This window comes from Buceros rhinoceros, unplaced genomic scaffold (genome assembly GCF_000710305.1).
Source record: "Buceros rhinoceros silvestris isolate BGI_N320 unplaced genomic scaffold, ASM71030v1 scaffold7773, whole genome shotgun sequence".
NCBI lineage: Eukaryota > Metazoa > Chordata > Aves > Bucerotiformes > Bucerotidae > Buceros > Buceros rhinoceros.
The window spans coordinates 43,009-61,466 of NW_010403030.1; the positions used below are offsets into that span (position 1 = coordinate 43,009).

At 41.5% G+C, this 18,458-nt stretch overlaps 1 protein-coding gene across 1 annotated transcript in view; it reads left to right on the plus strand.

Annotated features, from left to right (window-relative positions):
* Positions 1-18,458, plus strand: part of KIAA1244 (KIAA1244 ortholog) — an 87,887-nt gene that overhangs the window by 42,930 nt on the left and 26,499 nt on the right. The window contains exons 8-17 of the mRNA XM_010132843.1: positions 117-195; positions 3,650-3,754; positions 6,424-6,748; positions 8,069-8,181; positions 8,923-9,833; positions 14,179-14,345; positions 15,629-15,794; positions 17,086-17,193; positions 17,443-17,658; positions 17,916-18,026. Of these exons, the coding sequence (XP_010131145.1) occupies positions 117-195; positions 3,650-3,754; positions 6,424-6,748; positions 8,069-8,181; positions 8,923-9,833; positions 14,179-14,345; positions 15,629-15,794; positions 17,086-17,193; positions 17,443-17,658; positions 17,916-18,026 (2,301 nt within the window). The remainder of the gene's footprint in view (positions 1-116; positions 196-3,649; positions 3,755-6,423; positions 6,749-8,068; positions 8,182-8,922; positions 9,834-14,178; positions 14,346-15,628; positions 15,795-17,085; positions 17,194-17,442; positions 17,659-17,915; positions 18,027-18,458) is intronic.

An 18,458-nucleotide genomic window follows, 5' to 3' on the forward strand; every position in this document is an offset into this window, starting at 1 on the left:
TGGCAGCCCTGCTCATTGTATAGAAGCTCTGACGAACTCTGAAAGTCCATGCAGTGAATTGAGGTTGTAATCCAGCTACATATATATAATGCCTCTGATCTTTGTCCTTTTTGGAGGTACTTCAACTGAGTCCCTTTGTGATGATGTTGTATCTGTCCTCACTGTGCTCTGCGAGAAGCTCCAGGCTGTCATAAAGTGAGTTATTTCAGTTTATAATTTCAAATTTATTACTTAGAGATTGAGTTTCACTGATATGTGTGATTGTACTGTTGTAGTTCTGGAATTATGGAGCGGAAGTGTGCTTAAACAAAGTGTTTATTAGAGGAAGTATTGTTCCTAATGCATTAATTTAATCCTCACTTGACATGAGAAGCTAAATTGCTTTCTTTGAACACTGTTCAGCTTTAAAGAGCTTCCAGTAAATCCAATCTGTTAGTAACTTCCATACAGCTGCAAAGTACTTGTCAAAGGAGAAGTTTTCTTCTCTGACTTGAAAGCAACCATTGTAGAGAGAACAATTATGAGAGACATGGAAAAACCTAACAGAAAGAATATGCAGAATGAAGTAATATGTCCTTCTTAGAAAGGCAGCATTTATCTGATTGAAATAATGCACATTACCGAAGCATTCCTGAAATTTAGGAATATCATACACTGTACCTACTTGTAAATGCATTGAGCCTAACTTTGAAATGCATTTATTATGGCCAGTAGGGTTTTACACTTCATTGAAATACCAAAGTCTCTTGTTGGCCAGTACTGTAAGAGTAAACACTTACTCATGAGTTAAAAATTACTACCCGTGGCATTCTAGCATAGCTCAACTAATGGTCTATTAAGAAATGAGCCAAAAAAAAAAACAAAACCTTACACGTTAAAGAGATGACAAACCAACCAAAAGCAATGCAAACGTCATACAGCGGTCATTTAAAAAACAGAACCACAGGAAGTTAGAAATAATTTGAAAGATTTAAGAGAAAAACAAGTTCTCACTTGATAATACTGTTTCTGTATCAGTAAGATAAGATGTAACTTGCTACTGCTGCCAGTTGCGAATCACCTGAGTGGCAGTGAAAAAGCCAGTCTGAAACTACTTTAAATGAAGCATAACGTTGTCTCTTTGGTTGGCCTGTATGGCTCTGCAAGTAGCCTGGGACAAGCTCAGGGAAATGGGAGATGTTCTGAAGTGCAATTATGTGGCATTTCCTTTTATATGTTTTGCCATTTTCAAGAAGCCTATGGCTTAGGACCTACCAGAGCTGAAGACAGCACAGACGTCTTCGTGTGCAGTTCTTCTGTAGGCTTTCCTCCCATGAGTGTCTCTAATTACAGCAAGATTTGAAAGGGAAGGCTGCCTTACTTGGCAGTGTTTAATCCATGTCAGCATTTGGGAAAACAAAAGCGTTTTTCTGAATCTTTTAAAGGAAATTTTTTTTTTTTTTTAGTTTTGTGCATAGTTACAAAACCAAGACATTTTCAAAAGTGTGTATCTAACAATACCAAGTGGTAAAAACAGCTGAAAGATTAATTCTTTCTATCAAATGCTGCCCGCATGGAGCTATAAACAGCTATTGTGATAAGTAACGTCCACCAAATCATAAACACCCTGAATTACTTTTGTGAAGTATCTAAACTACCTGGCAGGATCTCTCAAAATCACTGAAAGAATTTTTTAAAATTATCTGCAATCCCATCCCCTCGTAAAACTGTACTGAATTAGAACAGATTGAGGCATGCTGTAGATAAAGTACAATAAGAAATTCAGAGGACTTAAAAATGCTCACTGAGCCATGATTTACTCCACACTTGTAATTGTGTACCTAGACTGGTGGGATCTCTAATTATGGTCAGAGCTTAGTGAAAGATTCTGATTGAATCTAAGGAAAGTAACTTCAGTTAGGATGGCTTGTTAAAGAGCTAACTCCCTGAATGAAAAGCCTTTATTTCTTTCAAGGCCAATTTCAGTATCTCCTTCAAAACACACTTGGCAGCAACTTAACTTTCTAACCACCAGGTCAGTGAAGTGAGGTTTTATTATGCTCCACTGCTTGTTTTAATTTCTTAGTCTGAAGATTACTTTAATTCCTCCTTCTAAATTACAGGGTTATTAGAATTGGGTTTTGAGGGAGGCATAGCCATGAGTGATGAGGAAGAGTTCAGGGAGGTGAACTTTTCTCAGGACCCTGGTGACTTTGGTGAATTTGTGGCAGCAAATTCCACACAACAGCTATGCTGAGGTGTGCAGGAGTGCAATATTCATTTCTTACTGGCAGGAAAACAGTTCGGTAGTAAGAGGCATCAGGGCAATGAAGAGTGCACAGATGCCCTGTGCATGCCCATGCAAGCGTCAGCTGCAAGATGTTGATGAACTGCATTAAGATACATTGTAAGAAAAGCTGCCAGGAAAGAAGACAAATACACCTGGAATATATGCATCTTTTTAGATAAGTGTGGACTGTTGTGAGCAAAAGGCTATCACCTCTAAAATACATAACCAGCCAGCGGTTTTAGACCCTCCATAGATTAGAGCCAGAAATCTAGCTTTGAGCCTCAGGTTTCACTATTTTCTGCCTGGCATGTGAAATAGGCACTGTTCTTGGATGACAATTCATCTATGTAAACAAAAGGAATTCAGACAGCAACAGAAGAGCAGCATAGAGTATACAACCAGCCAGCAGTTCTAAACACTCCACAGCACAGAGTAAGAAATCTAGCTTTGAGCCTCAGGATTCACTATTTTCTGCCTGGCATGTGAAATAGGCACTGTTCTTGGATTAAAATTCACCTGTGTGAACAACAGGAATTCAGGCAGTGACAGAAGAGCAGATGTTTCTCATTACTTAAGTTTAGTTAAGACAAATCCATTCTTTACACGTTCCTTTACCTACCATCATACATCAGAAATTGCATTCCTCCAGCTCTCATCTTGGCCCAAAAAAGAATTATTAAATCCTAGTCTTCTTAGAGCGAAAATAGGCACGTGAGTGCAGTTGGCACGGGGAGCTCCTTTCATAAGGCAGACCTCATCCTTGCTTGTCTCCTGAAAGCTAACTCCAAGAGTAGCTACAAGCGCATTGTATGTTATGAGTGTATCGATTCCAGGTGTCTGCAGGATCTTTCAAGTTCTTTCTCATGAAGCTCACTTTGTGTTTATGGTTTTGACAGAGCAACTGGCAAGGCCCTGAGAGGAAGCCGTGTCACCATATGACTTTCTGTCTGTAGACATTGACCTTTGAACCATTGTGGCTGTCACCAAGAAAAGAGAAAAAAACAGAAAGAGAGCAGCCTAGATGTCCTTTAGATTTCCCAAAGAAACTATTCGATAGTCCAAAACATTCTGGTTCTCTCCTTTTCCTCTATTTAAGAGTTCCTTCCTCCTCAAGTTTTTAGATTGAATTTGGGTAATTATTTCTGTTTTCTTCTTTCTTCATGTAGATTTTTTTTTAAGTAGTAAATCACTGAGTATGTTCAGTACAAAATGAATGGGATGATAAAGGTGATCACACCATTGTAAATCCATAAGAAGACACAAAATAAATCACTGCTCTAAACTGCAGTATAATTTTCAAGTGCTCTAATGCAGTTGGTTTAGAAAAGTAAATAACCTTTGTTTTAATGTGATGTGAATGGCACCTTTTCTCTTTGCTAGTGACAATCGGCAACTTCAGCTTCTTTACTTGGAGTGCATCCTCTCCATGTTAAACAGCTCTTCTCCCAGCATGCACCATCACAAAGGATTCACTGATCTAATATGGTGAGTACGCCTGAACACTAATGCAGATACTCAGTTTGTAAGTAGAAAAGGACCTCCTCCCCCTGGCCATGCAAACAAACCTGTAATAAATCTCCAGATGTGAGCAGAGCTTGCTGTTAACCTACTGTCAGTTCATTCTGTGCCTCATGCAAGACTGGTCAGGACCTGATGCCCAGCCAGTACATTACATCCCTGTAGTGAATTATCGCTGTAATGAAGACTGATGTATTTAGCCAGAACAGAAAGTCTCATATGCTTCCTGCAAGAATTCAGATCCATGTGTGGCATTAAACACACTATATACGCTGCTTACTGTAGAAGGTGCTGTGGAGATTCTTACTGGTCTAATGTGCAGAAGTACAGGAAGATAAGCAAAATTAATGTCAGATTGTGTGCTGATGACCAGACATGCTTATGACCTGCATTGTATAAGGGCTGAGGCTAAATGGTCTTCATGGTGCTTCCTCTTCATCTTCACCAGAAAAGTTTGATGTTTTTAGTGTTCATCTCTACTTCTAAATTGCTCCATACCATCACCTCGGACACCTGAAATAATCCTTTTCCCTCTTTTTGTTTGCAATAGTGCTTTTTTTAATAGCATATGGATAACTAAGTCATAGTAATAAAGCAAGAATGTAAGTAATACGCAGTTCCTTGTGGTCCATGCTCATCCTGTGAGCTTGGTGGGTGTTTGGGTTAAGAATAAAGATACCATTAATGTGATTGTTAGTGACAAATGAGTTTCTTGTGCCTTTATCCTTTATAATCTTTGAAACAGAAGTGTGTGACTTTGGACCAACTCTAAGGATGCAACATGTAGGAGTACCCATAAGTTCCTTTGCTGTCCCAAGAAAATCAGTGGCTGCTGGGCTAGGAGGTCTTAAGGTTGATAACGCTTGGCAGTGTTGCACAGGCACCCTGTGTTGAGGCCTCTGGGAGCTCTAATGTAAATATGAATTCTCTCTTTTATGGCAAATCCGTCTCAGAAGTTTCTGCCCTTGAATTTCACCCAACCTTTGTTTATGCTTTTGTGACTGACTGTGGGGCCATTTTGTAAGTGAGGTCACTGAAATGTTCTTGGTTAAAACACTTCCTGCTTTGTTTTAAATTTACATCATTTTGATTATCCAGTTTACACTGAAAATCCACAATTTTTTTGTAACTGTGTGTAGGGAGGATAAGCCACCAGGGGCAGGACTTCTTAACCTACATGGCTGCCAAGAAATATAAATCCTCCCACTAAGGTGGCATGGAAAAAAAACCACCAAAACACTAGGAAGACAGTTTAGACTGCAGACATCATTTTGAATTACGTTGCAGTACAAGCACTAATCCGATAGCTGTCTAGTGAAGTTCTGAACAAACTGATAGCTGTCTCTGCTCTTTAAGCAGCTGTTGCCTACGCACACACAACTTTCCCTCTGGCTGGCACTTTGTAGTCAGTTCTTAACAGAAGACAAGGAAGCAGAAAAGATTTAACTCTGCGTTCTTCTGACAGTCTTCTCAGTTTTATACAGAAGCACTTTGAGGGGACTAGAATGTGTGGGGAATATGTTGCTGTTGCAACCTGTGATTATGTCTGTGTCAAGGCAGGCACATTTCTTAAGCAGAGAATTGATATATTTTGAGGTGTATCCGTCTAGAGAAAGAAATGGAATAAGCAGACTCAAAGTCACTCTTTGATGTCTGAGTAAAAGCTGGTTTTCAATCTGCGACTTCAGGAATCTGAGCTGCTTTATCAAGCACTTAAAGAGAAGCAGTGAAAGTTCTGGACTGCATAAAAATCTTGAGAAAATAAGATGTAGTTACCTATGAGTCTGTGTTACTTTTTTATGCTGAATCATTACTTGTCATTGCATGCTTGCTCTGAGCACTTGAACCTCTGAGGCATGTGGGTGAAAATCAGGTTTGGGACTGCATTCTTATGCAGCACTTGGCTTTTTAAATTAGGGTCTTGCAGACTGAAGTAAAATGTCAAGTGCTTGAGTGCAAAGCTGAAATAACAGCAAAGTGCTGAGTTGGTTTTGGCTGTGGTTCCACAGAAGAGTGATCTGCTGGTGTGGAATCACTTAACTTGCATGTTCATGCCTAAAGACACTTGAAGGAAGGATGGCATTTTTAGTGTACAGTGTCATATCAGAAGTAACAATGCACACTTTGAGTTACTGTAGAGGGCTTCATGTCCTCAAAAGCCAGCAAAACAGAGGCGCACAGCTAAGGGTACTTACTGAAGAACCTGCATGTGCAGTTCAGTGATGGACCATCAGGTCCTTAGTTAACATAGATTGTTTTTTGTTTGGTCAGGTTCTTTTAAAGCTCCCAAGTGGGACTGAAGAAGAAACACTCAGCAGTAGAAACCTAGAATTTCTGCCTTGCAATAGACTGCAACCGATGAAAGAGGCAGGGATGTTATCCTGTAAAGGACAGCACTGTGCAGCAACAGCAACTTGCAAAAGCAGTGCAGAGTTTATAAAGCACCCAGAAGTATTTCCATGTGCACTGGCATGCTGGTGGTTGGGAGTTGAAAAAAGCCTGGTGTAATTTCTTTTGTTCTTTCTAACCACTGCTGTTGACTGATCATTAAAACAAGTGTATCTCACTTATGGCTATTTTCAATCCTGTGATACTATTTTTTTCCAGTTACTATCTGCTACTTCTCTCTTTCTCAGGAAGCAACTCTGTCCAGCCCTAGTAGTAATCCTGGGAAATCCAATCCATGACAAAACTATCACCTCTGCCCACAGCAGTGTCTGCCTGGAGGCTGATTCACCTTCCTCAGGGATCTCTGATCATGGCCGGGGTTCAGGTTGTTCCTCCACAGCACCTGCCCTTAGTGGGCCTGTTGCACGGACCATATATTATATTGCAGCAGAACTAGTTCGACTGGTGGGATCAGTGGAATCCATGAAACCTGTGCTGCAGTCTCTCTATCACCGGATATTGCTTTACCCACCACCTCAGCACCGAGTAGAAGCCATCAAAATTATGAAAGAGGTGGGATAATGACACGTGCGAATCCGGACATGTAAAGCAAAATGTTTGTTTAACAGTAAATGTTGCTGATAGGTGCATACCAGTCCATTCCATACCTTAGTACTAGGGGTGTTTGAAATCTCCCTTTCTGAGCGCAGCTGTTACAGTGTTAAGCCAACCTGACAAATATTTTTGGTATTACAAACACACAATAGCTATATTTGTCTCCATAGCACAAGCTGCTATGGCAACTCTGTCGGTGTTCATGCTGTGCTCCTGCATGAAGCGAATCTTATCACTGAGTCATGACTGCTCTTTTGGGTGAGATACAGTATAGCGATCCAGTTCTCAACTTCTTTGGCATCTTTCCCCACTCTGCTTTTGCTAGAAGGAGACATTAATCCTTACAGTATTGTATTCCAGGTATTAAGGTGAATAGACGCTTTGATTACGTGCCAGGTTTTTGGAATACAGTTTCCTTGAACTGTATTAGAATCGCCACAAGAAAGCTGCCGATGTCTTAAGCAGCCTTGTCAAGACCAGTCCATTCTGGCCCCTTGCCCAGTACCTCTGACAGCACTAGAACTGGAGCACTGTGAGACTTCTGAGAGCAGCAGCTGAAATCATGGGCTCTTCCATTTCACATGTGCAACTTTCTTGTCATGTTTTGGAACACAAGGCAACATATATAGTTGGTAGGAGCCGTGGTTCCTCTCAGAGAATTTTTGTTCTAGCTTGTGCATACCTAGGCTGTTTTGTGTCTGAAGCTCTCTTCTAACACCATGCAGCCACCCACTGGCTTGTTGTCTGAGCTGGCAGTCACTGTGGCACCTGTCTTCCTCTAGTTTTAAACAATAGCAGGATGACAAATAGAGTTTTAGGAAAAGCTTAGTCTAATGTTGTTTCCTGCAGGACGTATCTGTTGCCTCTTTCTGCTTATTAATATGGGCTTGTTTGTAAAGCCTTCTCCTTATATTTCCTGGTGGGCATTAAGAGGACAGCACCCAGCAGGCTGGGAGCCTTTGGTGCAACATACTAGGCATAAAGATTGTCTCATGAGATATCAGTTAAAACATATTCAATCAAAAATGTAAAGCACCGGAGAACATTCTGTATGCGATTCTTGTTGATTATTCTGGTCTTCTCTATCTGCTTTTCTGCTGTTAGAAAGAGGAAAGGTAGTTTTAATATGTAGAACATCAGTGTGCTGTTTTCCTTTGCTGTGAGGAATTACGGTATTGCTACCTCAAGTTCCAGGGCTTGATAGAACTATGACTCATTTATTGTGTTTAAATAATGCTTAGGTAATCCTCTAGTAACTTCCATTTCCTTTCCTTTCAGATACTTGGCAGTCCTCGGCGCCTTTGCGATTTGGCAGGGCCCTGCTCTTCTGAGGTAGAATCCAGGAAGAGGTCTATTTCTAAAAGGAAATCCCATCTGGATCTTCTCAAGCTGTACGCTTTGTTTCCTCCTTTAGCTTCTTCTCTCTTAAACCTGTGAACACTTACACAGTTGTACCTTCAGAAGCATACCCGAATATGAGCCAGGGTATCTCCCTGGTTAAATAAGCTGTGAAAAGGAAAGAGGGGTAAAAGCTCTTACTAGTTTGTCATCAAGTCCGCGCCTGTTTGTACAGGCATAGAAAACTGCCTTGTGGAGTTCGCTAAAATACCCAGATATGTTGGTTTACAGCTGGAAATTCTTGGGTTTGGGTCCCTAACCTTGCAATGAAATAACTGTGTGGTTACTTAGAGGTACATTTCCAGGAGGAAGTCAGAGGAGGTAGTTGAAAATTTAAACGTTGTCAGGTTGAGCAAGAAAGATTCTCATTTCTTGTAAAGATCGTATCTTGCAGATAAGATAATTTCCAGGACACAGATGGCTTTGAATTTAGCTTCAGTTGGGTGTTGAGGGGTTTTTGTCAGTGTAAACTCTTGCCTGTAAGGGAAAATACGCTGTGTGTGCTGGTACAAATGCACGGTAACTGTTTCCCTGGTTGGCACTCCCTGTACAGAATGGCCAAGTCCACATGGGAGAAGTAATTTGTTCTAATACTAGTTGTCTTTCTCAAGAGTAGTCTTACAGGATAATTTCACTTCTATTTCTTCTGGTTACGGAGGGATGGTGTTGGATGATAGTGACATGTGCTTACTGTATGTGCTGCATCACTTAAATAAACTCTGTTTTTTTTGTAGTATCATGGATGGGATGACAGAAGCGTGCATCAAAGGTGGTATTGAAGCATGTTATGCTTCAGTGTCCTGCGTCTTTGCCCTGCTTGGAGCATTAGATGAGCTGAGCCAAGGGAGGGGTCTTAGTGAAGAGCAGACCCAGCTGCTGCTCCAGCACTTAGAAGAACTGAAGGATGGGACCGAGACAAGCAGGGACTCCATGGAGATCAATGATGCTGACTTCAGGTGGCAGAGGCGCATCCTGTCCTCAGAAAACCCTTCCTGGGAGTCAGGAAATGAGAAGAGTCCTGACATTAGCATTAGTGTTACCACAGACACTGGTCAGACCACCTTGGAAGGGGATATGGGACAGACAACTCCAGAGGATAATCCAGAAAGTCAAAAAAACTCACTGCCGTCTCCAACTGCACATGAAAGCAAAGAGATTCATTATAGAGAACCAGAGGCAGAAACTATTGACCAGCCAGATGTTGTTCAGAGAAGCCACACCGTAGTCTATCCAGATATAACTAACTTCTTATCAGTTGATTGCAAGACCCGGTCCTATGGATCCAGATACAGTGAAAGTAACTTCAGTGTAGATGAACAGGATCTTTCTAGGACTGAGTTTGATTCATGCGATCAGTATTCCATGGCAGCAGAGAAGGACTCGGGCAGGTCCGATGTCTCCGACATAGGTTCTGACAATTGTTCCCTGGCTGACGAGGAGCAGACACCACGGGATTGTCCAGGTCACAAGTCCTTACGTACTGCTGCGCTCTCTCTGAAATTGCTGAAAACCCAAGAAGCAGATCAGCACAGTGCACGGCTGTTTATCCAGTCTCTTGAAGCACTTCTTCCTCGGCTTATAGCTCTTCCCAGCATAGGGGAGGTGGATGGAGCACTGCAGAGCTTCTCTTCAACATTCTGCTCAGGTTTGGAAGGAAATATTTGCTGTCTCACCAGCATGCACACCATGACAGCACTGTACACAGATTTTCTTGTAGGATTTCAACTTCGGAGAACGTAACCAGAATAAGGAGGCTGGTGCTTTACAAAGCACATTCCTCCACAGCAGCACACTCTGTGTAGGGCAAAGCAAATTAAATATGCAGGCACTAATCCAAAGGGAGGTCAATCCATTGACTCTTAACAGGCTCTGGATTACTTCTTCAGTCGACAGAGAAGTCAACTTTTCTGTAGTAAGATAACCTCTTCACAGGTTTGTGAAGATCTGTAGAGTTTTGCACATGCTGTCATTAAAGAGAGGTCGAGATTGCCCCTTAGCCTGAAAGGTGTGAGGGAGGACCGTCACCTGTTTTGAAAGAGATTTAAATAGTTTAGTACATCACTGTGTTACTATTACTTATGCCTTGCAAATAAGGTGATTAAAATTCCACAGGAGTAAGCTCTTGAAAGAATAGGAAAAGAGGAGTGACTCTCTTCTTCACTCTTTTGTTTTTCTTAATACTTCTGTCTATCGTGACAGGAAATGAAAAGCTCAAAGACCCTACCAAGTGAAAAGTAGTTAAGAGATTAAATAAATGCAGTTCTTTCAGGGTTAGAATGTTTGGGATCTTTACTTGGTCAATCAAACAAAAAAATGCCCTGCAAACAGTGTATTGTCCTGTTGATAGTATATTTTAAATGTGTATAAATGTATCTAGTTTTAGAAGGGTTCGTTTTTCCTGACATGGCCTAAGTGGAAATGTTTGTTAAAATATATTTCTCTGTTTCTTCAACTTAATTTACTACAGTTGCCTTTCTTATTGCTCCTCCCCTAATCATTGCTTCATTCATTTGTGCTCTCTCACACACATTAAACTCAGTCAGAAGGGATGCCTCTCATCATCATACAGGATAACTTAGATACAAAGCTGCATGCATAAGCCGGTATTCCTGATATTCTGTTTAAATGTTGCCCAGATAAGCCCTGACTCCGGAAGACGGTAAATGACATACTTTAGAAACACTGGCCATGTTACGTCACTGAAAGGAGATACCTTACGGGGGACATTAATTTTAATTACTTTCCTAAAGGAGGTGCTCAAAAGCATCCTTTCTGTCACAAGCCATTTCTTTTTCCTGCAAAAGTGATCTCAAGGTTGTGCCAAAAGACCAGGACTAGAACTCTAGCTCAAACTTTTGCACATCTCATGCATGAATGAGTATGCTGCTGCTTTTTGCTTTGTCTATCAAATCCCTTTAGAATGTTTTAAAGCATTGGAAGAGGAGACTTTAGCAGACTTCTAGATATTAAGGCTAAATATGGCTTCTGCGGTCATTTGGTATGACTATTACAGTGAGAAAGATGGAAGAATGTCACTCAGTTTCTGCATTAAGTCCGTAATTGCTGGTTTGTACGTCACTGTTAAAAAGATATCTAGCCTTGGACTTAGGCTGTTGAGTTGAGAAACACCTTTCACTTTCCAGAGAAAGCCACCCCCGTGGCTAAATCTGTACTTAAAAATGTACACCGTGTTTCCTGTGTGATTTAGTGAAGTGTTCTTAGAAGATGCCACTCAGTAAGGAACCGTGGAAAAATACAGTAGCAAGTTACTGTATTAAAATAGCTTGGAAGAGGTACCATGGTGTTTTGATAGAGCTGTTCCTGTTACACCTATGCAGTTACCTATGTTACCCATGCAGTTCGTGTTTTGCTTGGGCACCTGGAATGAGACTCAATCCAGCTGAAACAGTCCCTTAACTTGCACCTCAGATCTTAAGCAAAAGTCCATCGGTCCTCCTGAGGTGAGGACTTGTGTTCCTGTGTAGGTGAGAGAGGCCCGAGACATTGGCATAGGAGTATAAGCACAGAAAAAGTGAAGACAGCTAAGCGGAGTTACAGTGAAAGCAGTTGGTTAAAAGCCTTCCTAATGCACAGTTTTCATCTTTCCTCTGAAGGTTCCTCCTTGTTGCTAGATAAAACCCATGCCAAAAAATTCGTTAGCAACACTGGTGTGTGATGTCTGTCTTAAATACCTAAGAAAAAAATATCTAAGAATTCTCAGTGTTACCTTGACTTGCACAAACCATGAAGTTTGTGTTTTTTTCAGGACCTCCTTTTATCTGACCAAATTAAATGAACTGTTGTCTTTGTTAAGACAGTGTGCTAACCTCACTGTTTATTATAGCTGGCAGATTTTTATGATTAAAGTTGATGATGAGTATTCTCTTAATTCAGACAACTGTTCGCATGAACCACAGTGACAAGACATTAATTCCAAAAACTGTGAGCCATTGTGTGAATAATCACAGCAAACATTTTGAGTACCTCTCTCTAGTTTCGATTCCAGGGCTTTTAGCAGCAAGGGGTTTGTGCTGGTAAGCGGCATTGCAAGTTTACACATCAGCTGATCTTCTGCTTTTGAGATCTCAGCATCTCTCAAATGCAGTTGTTTATTTTCCCGTATTTTAGCGGAGATTCAGGACCATATTTCTCCGAAACACTTCCAGGTGCTCAGATACATACTAACTATGTAGTACTCACTTTTAGGTGCAGTTATGCACCTTCCTTTTAAATTGTGGTCTTGTATAGGAGGCTGAACAATTTTTCAAATATTTTAATGCAAAATGAAGTGGGCTTTTTTTTTCCTTTTATATTCCTCTCTGACTTGAGGTTTTTATTAGTCTAGCAGATTCTAGTCCCCAAGGTATGGATTTAAGAGAGACAAGGCATCAAATCAATATATTCTAGCTACATCAATGTCATGATCCTCCATCCAACAAAGTGTTAAGATGCGGCTTTGCCTTCAGTGATAAAAGAGTTGCTGGAGCTACTCACAGGCTAATTTCAAGCACATGGTGTCAGTTTTGGTGCTAGGTAAAGATCCTCCGTTAACATTCACCACGAGAAATCTACACCAAGCGCACGCCAACCCTTGTGGGTATGGTTTGTGGCCAGCCCTGTCACCCCTCTTCCACAAAGGTTGCTCCCTTGAACAGCTATTCATTTTTTAGACCCACCCTGGAACAGTTACTCTCTTTCTAAATCCGCCCTCAAACAGTTACTCACCTTATCCACGCCCCCAAAGTGACGACAGTGGAAAGTCCGAGAAGGCAGCAGCACAGAGCTTTCAAACCCTCACGAGGCAAGAAAAACATTTGCTTCTTTTCTGTGTGTGGATTTTTTTTTTTAATGTTAATGGTTTGTTGTATTTTGTCTAAGATGAGTTCTCTGGTGGGAGGAATATATTCGCCGTAAACGACTGCAGCAGTTAGCAAATGACACAGCTTCACTTCATCACTTAACTAACCTTGGAAGCTGGGTTTTTTTGTTTCAGTTCAAACATTCCTCAGAATAAAGCTTACTCCTTAATCTTCCCTAGTTGACATTATGTGTATGGATTTCACAGTTGATGTGAAAACCATGGAATATTTGGATCATGGGGGAGGTTCGAATATTTCTGGGTTTTTTTCATGGCTCAAACTACAGATTGGGGGGAATCAATTAGGTATTGCTCAGACTTGATTTATGTTTTTCCACCAGTAGGTCAGGTAACTCAGAGGAAAATATATGTGCCGTCTGTCCTACCTGGGAAGAAGGGATTGTGCCACTGGGCAGGGTTGTTGGCTGTCATTTCATACAAATAGTGTTTTCAGGAATACTGAGCGCTTACAGTTGGCTTATGGGTCTGACAGAGCTGCAAATGCTTAGCTATCTAGAAAGCAGGTCTTGTATGAACTAAACAGGGCTTGGAGTTGTAACAGGTTCCAGCCAGCTTGGCCCCAAATGCTTGTCCACAAACCTGTAGGCCATGGAGAGAATGATGATTACAGCCTGATCCTGTAAGGTACTGAGCACTCCAGTCCTCTTCCAAAAACTCACTTAGGCAGGACAGATCTAGTCGGGGGTTAAAAGGGCTGTCACCCTCATAAGCACCATTGGTGCGTTGTTTGCTCAGTTAAGCACAAAGGCTTTGCCTCTGCTCCTCTCCACCTCACCTTTCCAGTTAGCATTGCAGATGTGTCCTGCCCCTTCCTTTGTTCTTGGCAGTCTTCCCAAGGAGTGCTGGTGCTCCGTGGGTTTTTCCAGTTCAGCATGTTGCTTTGCTGGACTGTAACTGGAGTGTTCAGTTTGCCTTGCGGCACTGCCTTCTAGATGGACTGCTTATGTTCTGTTTCCTATTCCAGAACATTTAGTAGAGTAATTTCTACTGCTGATTCATTAAGTATTCTAGCAGTCTGTTGCTGCTGAAATGCTAGGGTTAGTTTCTGATTTTTTTTTTTCCCAGGCAAGATCTGTGTAAAATGTGAGAGCTCACATGGTGTTTTTGTTAGGTATGATGCACTCACCAGGATTTGAGGGAAACCTAAATTTCAGCTTCCAGACGCTGATGAATGCAGACAGTCTCTACATGGTTTCACATTACACTCTGCTGCTCAACCTAAAATTGGCCAACTCAGATTACTACAAGAAGAAGCCTGCCCAGGCACCTGTATTGCTGGTGAGTTGGGGAATAAGGGAAAACTGGTAAAAAACCCCAAAATTTGTTTTGCTCTCTTTCACATAAAGCAGCCCACACATAAACCTTCAGGCTGCTTGCTAAGTGGAGAAATGATAATTGCAAATGAAGCTCTCTCCAGGCTGCTTATGAATCTTGCATGATAAATGTCGTGCATCTGAATTACACAGCTTCTCTGTAATTTGGGGGGGAATGAATGCCATGAATGCTGCTTACTGATTATCACTGAAGTAGCAGTCATTCATCCTGATGGATACTCTACCTTCAGAACACATCTTCATTAGCATTGCCTGATACAGTAAATATTGTTAGTGCATGTTATCAAGGGACATACCTTCATCTTACAGCTACTTTTGAACATGACAACATTCTTGCTTAATACTTGATTTGTATTTATGCTGGTGAAGACATGAGAAGTTAGAATGAAAAATAATTAGGTTTTAATAATATGAACTGATGATTTTTGTGACGTCTGGGATTCCTCAGCTTCTTGGGCTTTTTGAAAATTGTTTTGAAGGCTGCAGAAGTTACAAAACATGAATCTGTGTTTTTCAACTAAGTTGCCCAAGATAAGCCATTTTAGAGTTTTCCTAAAAATAGAAAAATCAGTGACATACGGAACAAAAATGGAAAACAAAAAAAAAATTGTCAAAATGTACCATTATTGATGAGCTTCCCATGTAAGAGAATTTATAATATATTCTGGAAGACTTCAAAACCAAGTGGTTTTTAACATCATCGTCATCAGATCCCATACCATCAGTTCTGGTCTGCTTGAAAGCAGCTGCGTGAGCAAATCTGTGACTTAGAACCTTGTCTGTGCACAACAGGCCTGATCATGACCTAAGTACCGTTTGAAAGTAGTTCAGATATCTGTATGAACCCCGGTTCATCTGTGGTGACTGTTCGGTGTAGAAGGGCCCAATTGCTGGACAAGCAGCATTAGGTGCCACAATTTTTTTTTTATTGGAATAGAGACCCTACCCCTACCTTGTGAAAACAGTGAGAGACCAGCATGTTCTACTGTCACTGTGCAGGAATTGTCATGATCCACAACTTCCATGAACTGCAGTAAGAGAAGAGAAGGCTCTTTGTTCATGTCATTCTCTGCTACAGAGACCCTTTGGAATCCTTTGTAATTCTTATTTTTGCAGAACTTCATTTGTACTCCTGCATTCCCTTATGCTCGGGAGTAGATCTAGGGGCTGAGCTCATGCTGTAGGGCTTTCTGTTGTCTGGCATCTGGCTTTTCTGGTTTTCTGCAGAAGGAGTTCATGAAGCAGGTCCAGTCCAGTGGAGTGTTGATGGTATTTTCCCAGGCCTGGGTTGAAGAGCTGTACCACCAGGTACTAGAAAGGAACATGCTGGGGGAAGCTGGATACTGGGGAAGCCCTGAAGAACACAGCCTTCCCCTGATCACCATGCTGACCGGTCAGTACTATGTTATGGTGGCAAGGCTCACCTCCAAACAAAGGTGTCTAAAACAAGCTACAGTAACACGCTGCTTCATTGCATTATGTACAGAACAACATGTCATCATGCAACACACGGTGTTTCAGAAATTGCTGGTAGAGAAGGAATCAAACTTAACTGTGGCAGATACTTCAGTGTTTCTTTTGGATCAGAGAGAAAGCTTTTGAAGCACGGGCTTAGTAACAGACTGTTCCTAGGAGACAGGAAGAGTAGGTTTGTTCTCCTGAACCAAAACTTCTCTTAATTCTGTCATCTTCACTTCTGGTAGACTTGGTACTTGTTAACACTAAGTGGTAAGGATGCTATTTTCTTGATGTCACAGCAAAGCCATTTCAGTGTGCCCATGGTGCAGTACAATAAAAATAGTGGCATCTGATCCTGGAAGCCTTCCACTGACTGGGTTTCCCTTGGTTCAGATTTGTGCTATGCCAGTGATATGCCAAATGGCACTAGAGAGAAGCTGAAAACCTGGAGCACCTCTAACAAATGCTTAAAAACAATCCTTAGCTTCGTTTGAGGAGGAAAAAAACCAAATTGTATAAGCTGAAAGGCAGCAGGATGTCTATGATAGTGATATAAAATGCACTGTTTGGTTGAATATGTATACCCTAGGATTACTAAGAGGTAATTAAAACAGTGTGTACGGGGAGTACACTGGCTTCAGCTGAGCCATTAACTGGTAATCGAAGGGCTCTGCTCTGGAAGTTTTTTGCTGATTGTGTGAGCTCAGTGTTGCTTTCAGCTGTTGAGCTGGGGAGCTGAAAGAAACACTTTGGAAAAACAATAGCCGTGAATTATGTGGAGAAGAGACAGACAGACAGAGGCTGCTAGAAGGGAAATCAACCTGACATCCCTAATATTAAACTCGCTGTGAGAAGCTGGTCTTCTGTTGCATTGGAGAAGGGGTTGTATTTCTTTTGTTGAGATTGAACCTACATAGGTCTACTGAAAATTGCATTTAGACCGTAAGATCCCAGTGCATCTTGAGGACTCAGACTGAGGTCTGGAAACATCTAGATACAGGAATTTAGCAAGATTTGAAAAGTTATACTAAGAAATGTGGAGATTTAAGGGTGCAGAAAGTTCTGAACTGTAAGAAATGGAAGCTTCCAGGAATTCTGTTGACTATGTAACTTTTTGGGGGCTTTTGATGGTGGGATATTTCCCCTCTTCAAGAAAAAAAGGAGATGCTTTCCTTACACCATCTGCGTGCCTAATAGTAATCTGTTGTTTTTTAATGTTCTGGCAGACATCGACGGCTTGGGAAGCAGTGCAATTGGTGGCCAACTGATGGCATCTGCTTCAGCTCAATCTCCTCTTTCCCAAAACCAGAAGACTGATGATTCTGTTGTTGCAGGTATTAAGACTGTATTAAAAGCACACGTGCATCTGCCAGCAGTGTGTTGTTATGTACCATAAGCTTATTGAGATAAATTGTGCTTTAGAACTACAATTTAAGGGTTGAGGGAAGTATGTCAGTACATCCTACATGTGAACTGGTAGTCCAGCATGCAGAGGACACGTATGACTTGTTTTTTTTCCACTGGTGATAAAGCTGCTGTTGTGTTGTTTTCCAGTAATAGTAGCAATACATTTCTCACTCCAGGAGTTGCTTTTGCCCAATACCTCTTAATCGGCTGTTGGAAGAACTTGATTGACACTTTGTCCACACCACTGACTGGCCGCATGGCAGGCAGCTCCAAAGGGCTGGCATTCATACTGGGAGCAGAAGGAGCCAAGGAGCAGAACCAGAAGGAGAAGGACTCCATCTGCATGAGCCTGGATGGACTGAGGAGGGCAGCCCGGCTGAGCTGTGCTCTGGGTACTGCTGCATGTGGGATGTTATGGCAGACTCATAAAATAGGGTGGTAACTTTCCTTGAAGGCATTTGAGACAGAGAAAAGCAGCATCCCTTCTAGTCTTGGATAGGACCCTGGACTGTAGGACCCTCTGCAGAGTGCACCTGCCCTGCAGTACAGACATATCCAGCCAGCTTCGCTTGATGAAACCTGTTGTTGAGATTGCATGGGATTGGGGAGGAAATACTGGTTAAACAGGAACTGTGGTGTTGCTTTTCAGGAGTTGCTGCTAACTGTGCCTCTGCTCTTGCCCAAATGGCTGCTGCCTCCTGTGTCCAAGAAGAGAAAGAAGAAAAAGAAATTCAGGAGCCCAGTGATACTATAGCTCAAGGTACCTAAGTGATTAAATTACCTACCTTTTCTCATATTGCCTGAAAAAATGCAACTGGAAAGTACTTTGCTACATACAGATAGAAGAAGGGCAGAGGGGAATGCCACTTCTGTCCACCACTCACTTGTAGGAATGTATGTCTAGAGGCTAAAGGACATGTCCTGCTGTCCCAGGTTCTTAGCGTTATGTCACACTAATTATAATTTATATGTAATCAGTAGGAAAAAAAGCCAACAGCATTTCTGAAATGTGCACTTTAAAGTGATTCTGATACAACCAGAGGGCATCAGAGAAACAGTTTTTATTTTGATGTATTGAGAGTGGTAATACAAGCTGAGTTTGTGTCCTCCCTGTCTTGCGTATACGTCCTCGGTTGTCTTTGGTAATCATCAGATATTTAAAGCTGTTTCTGATTCATGTTAAAGGATGTTG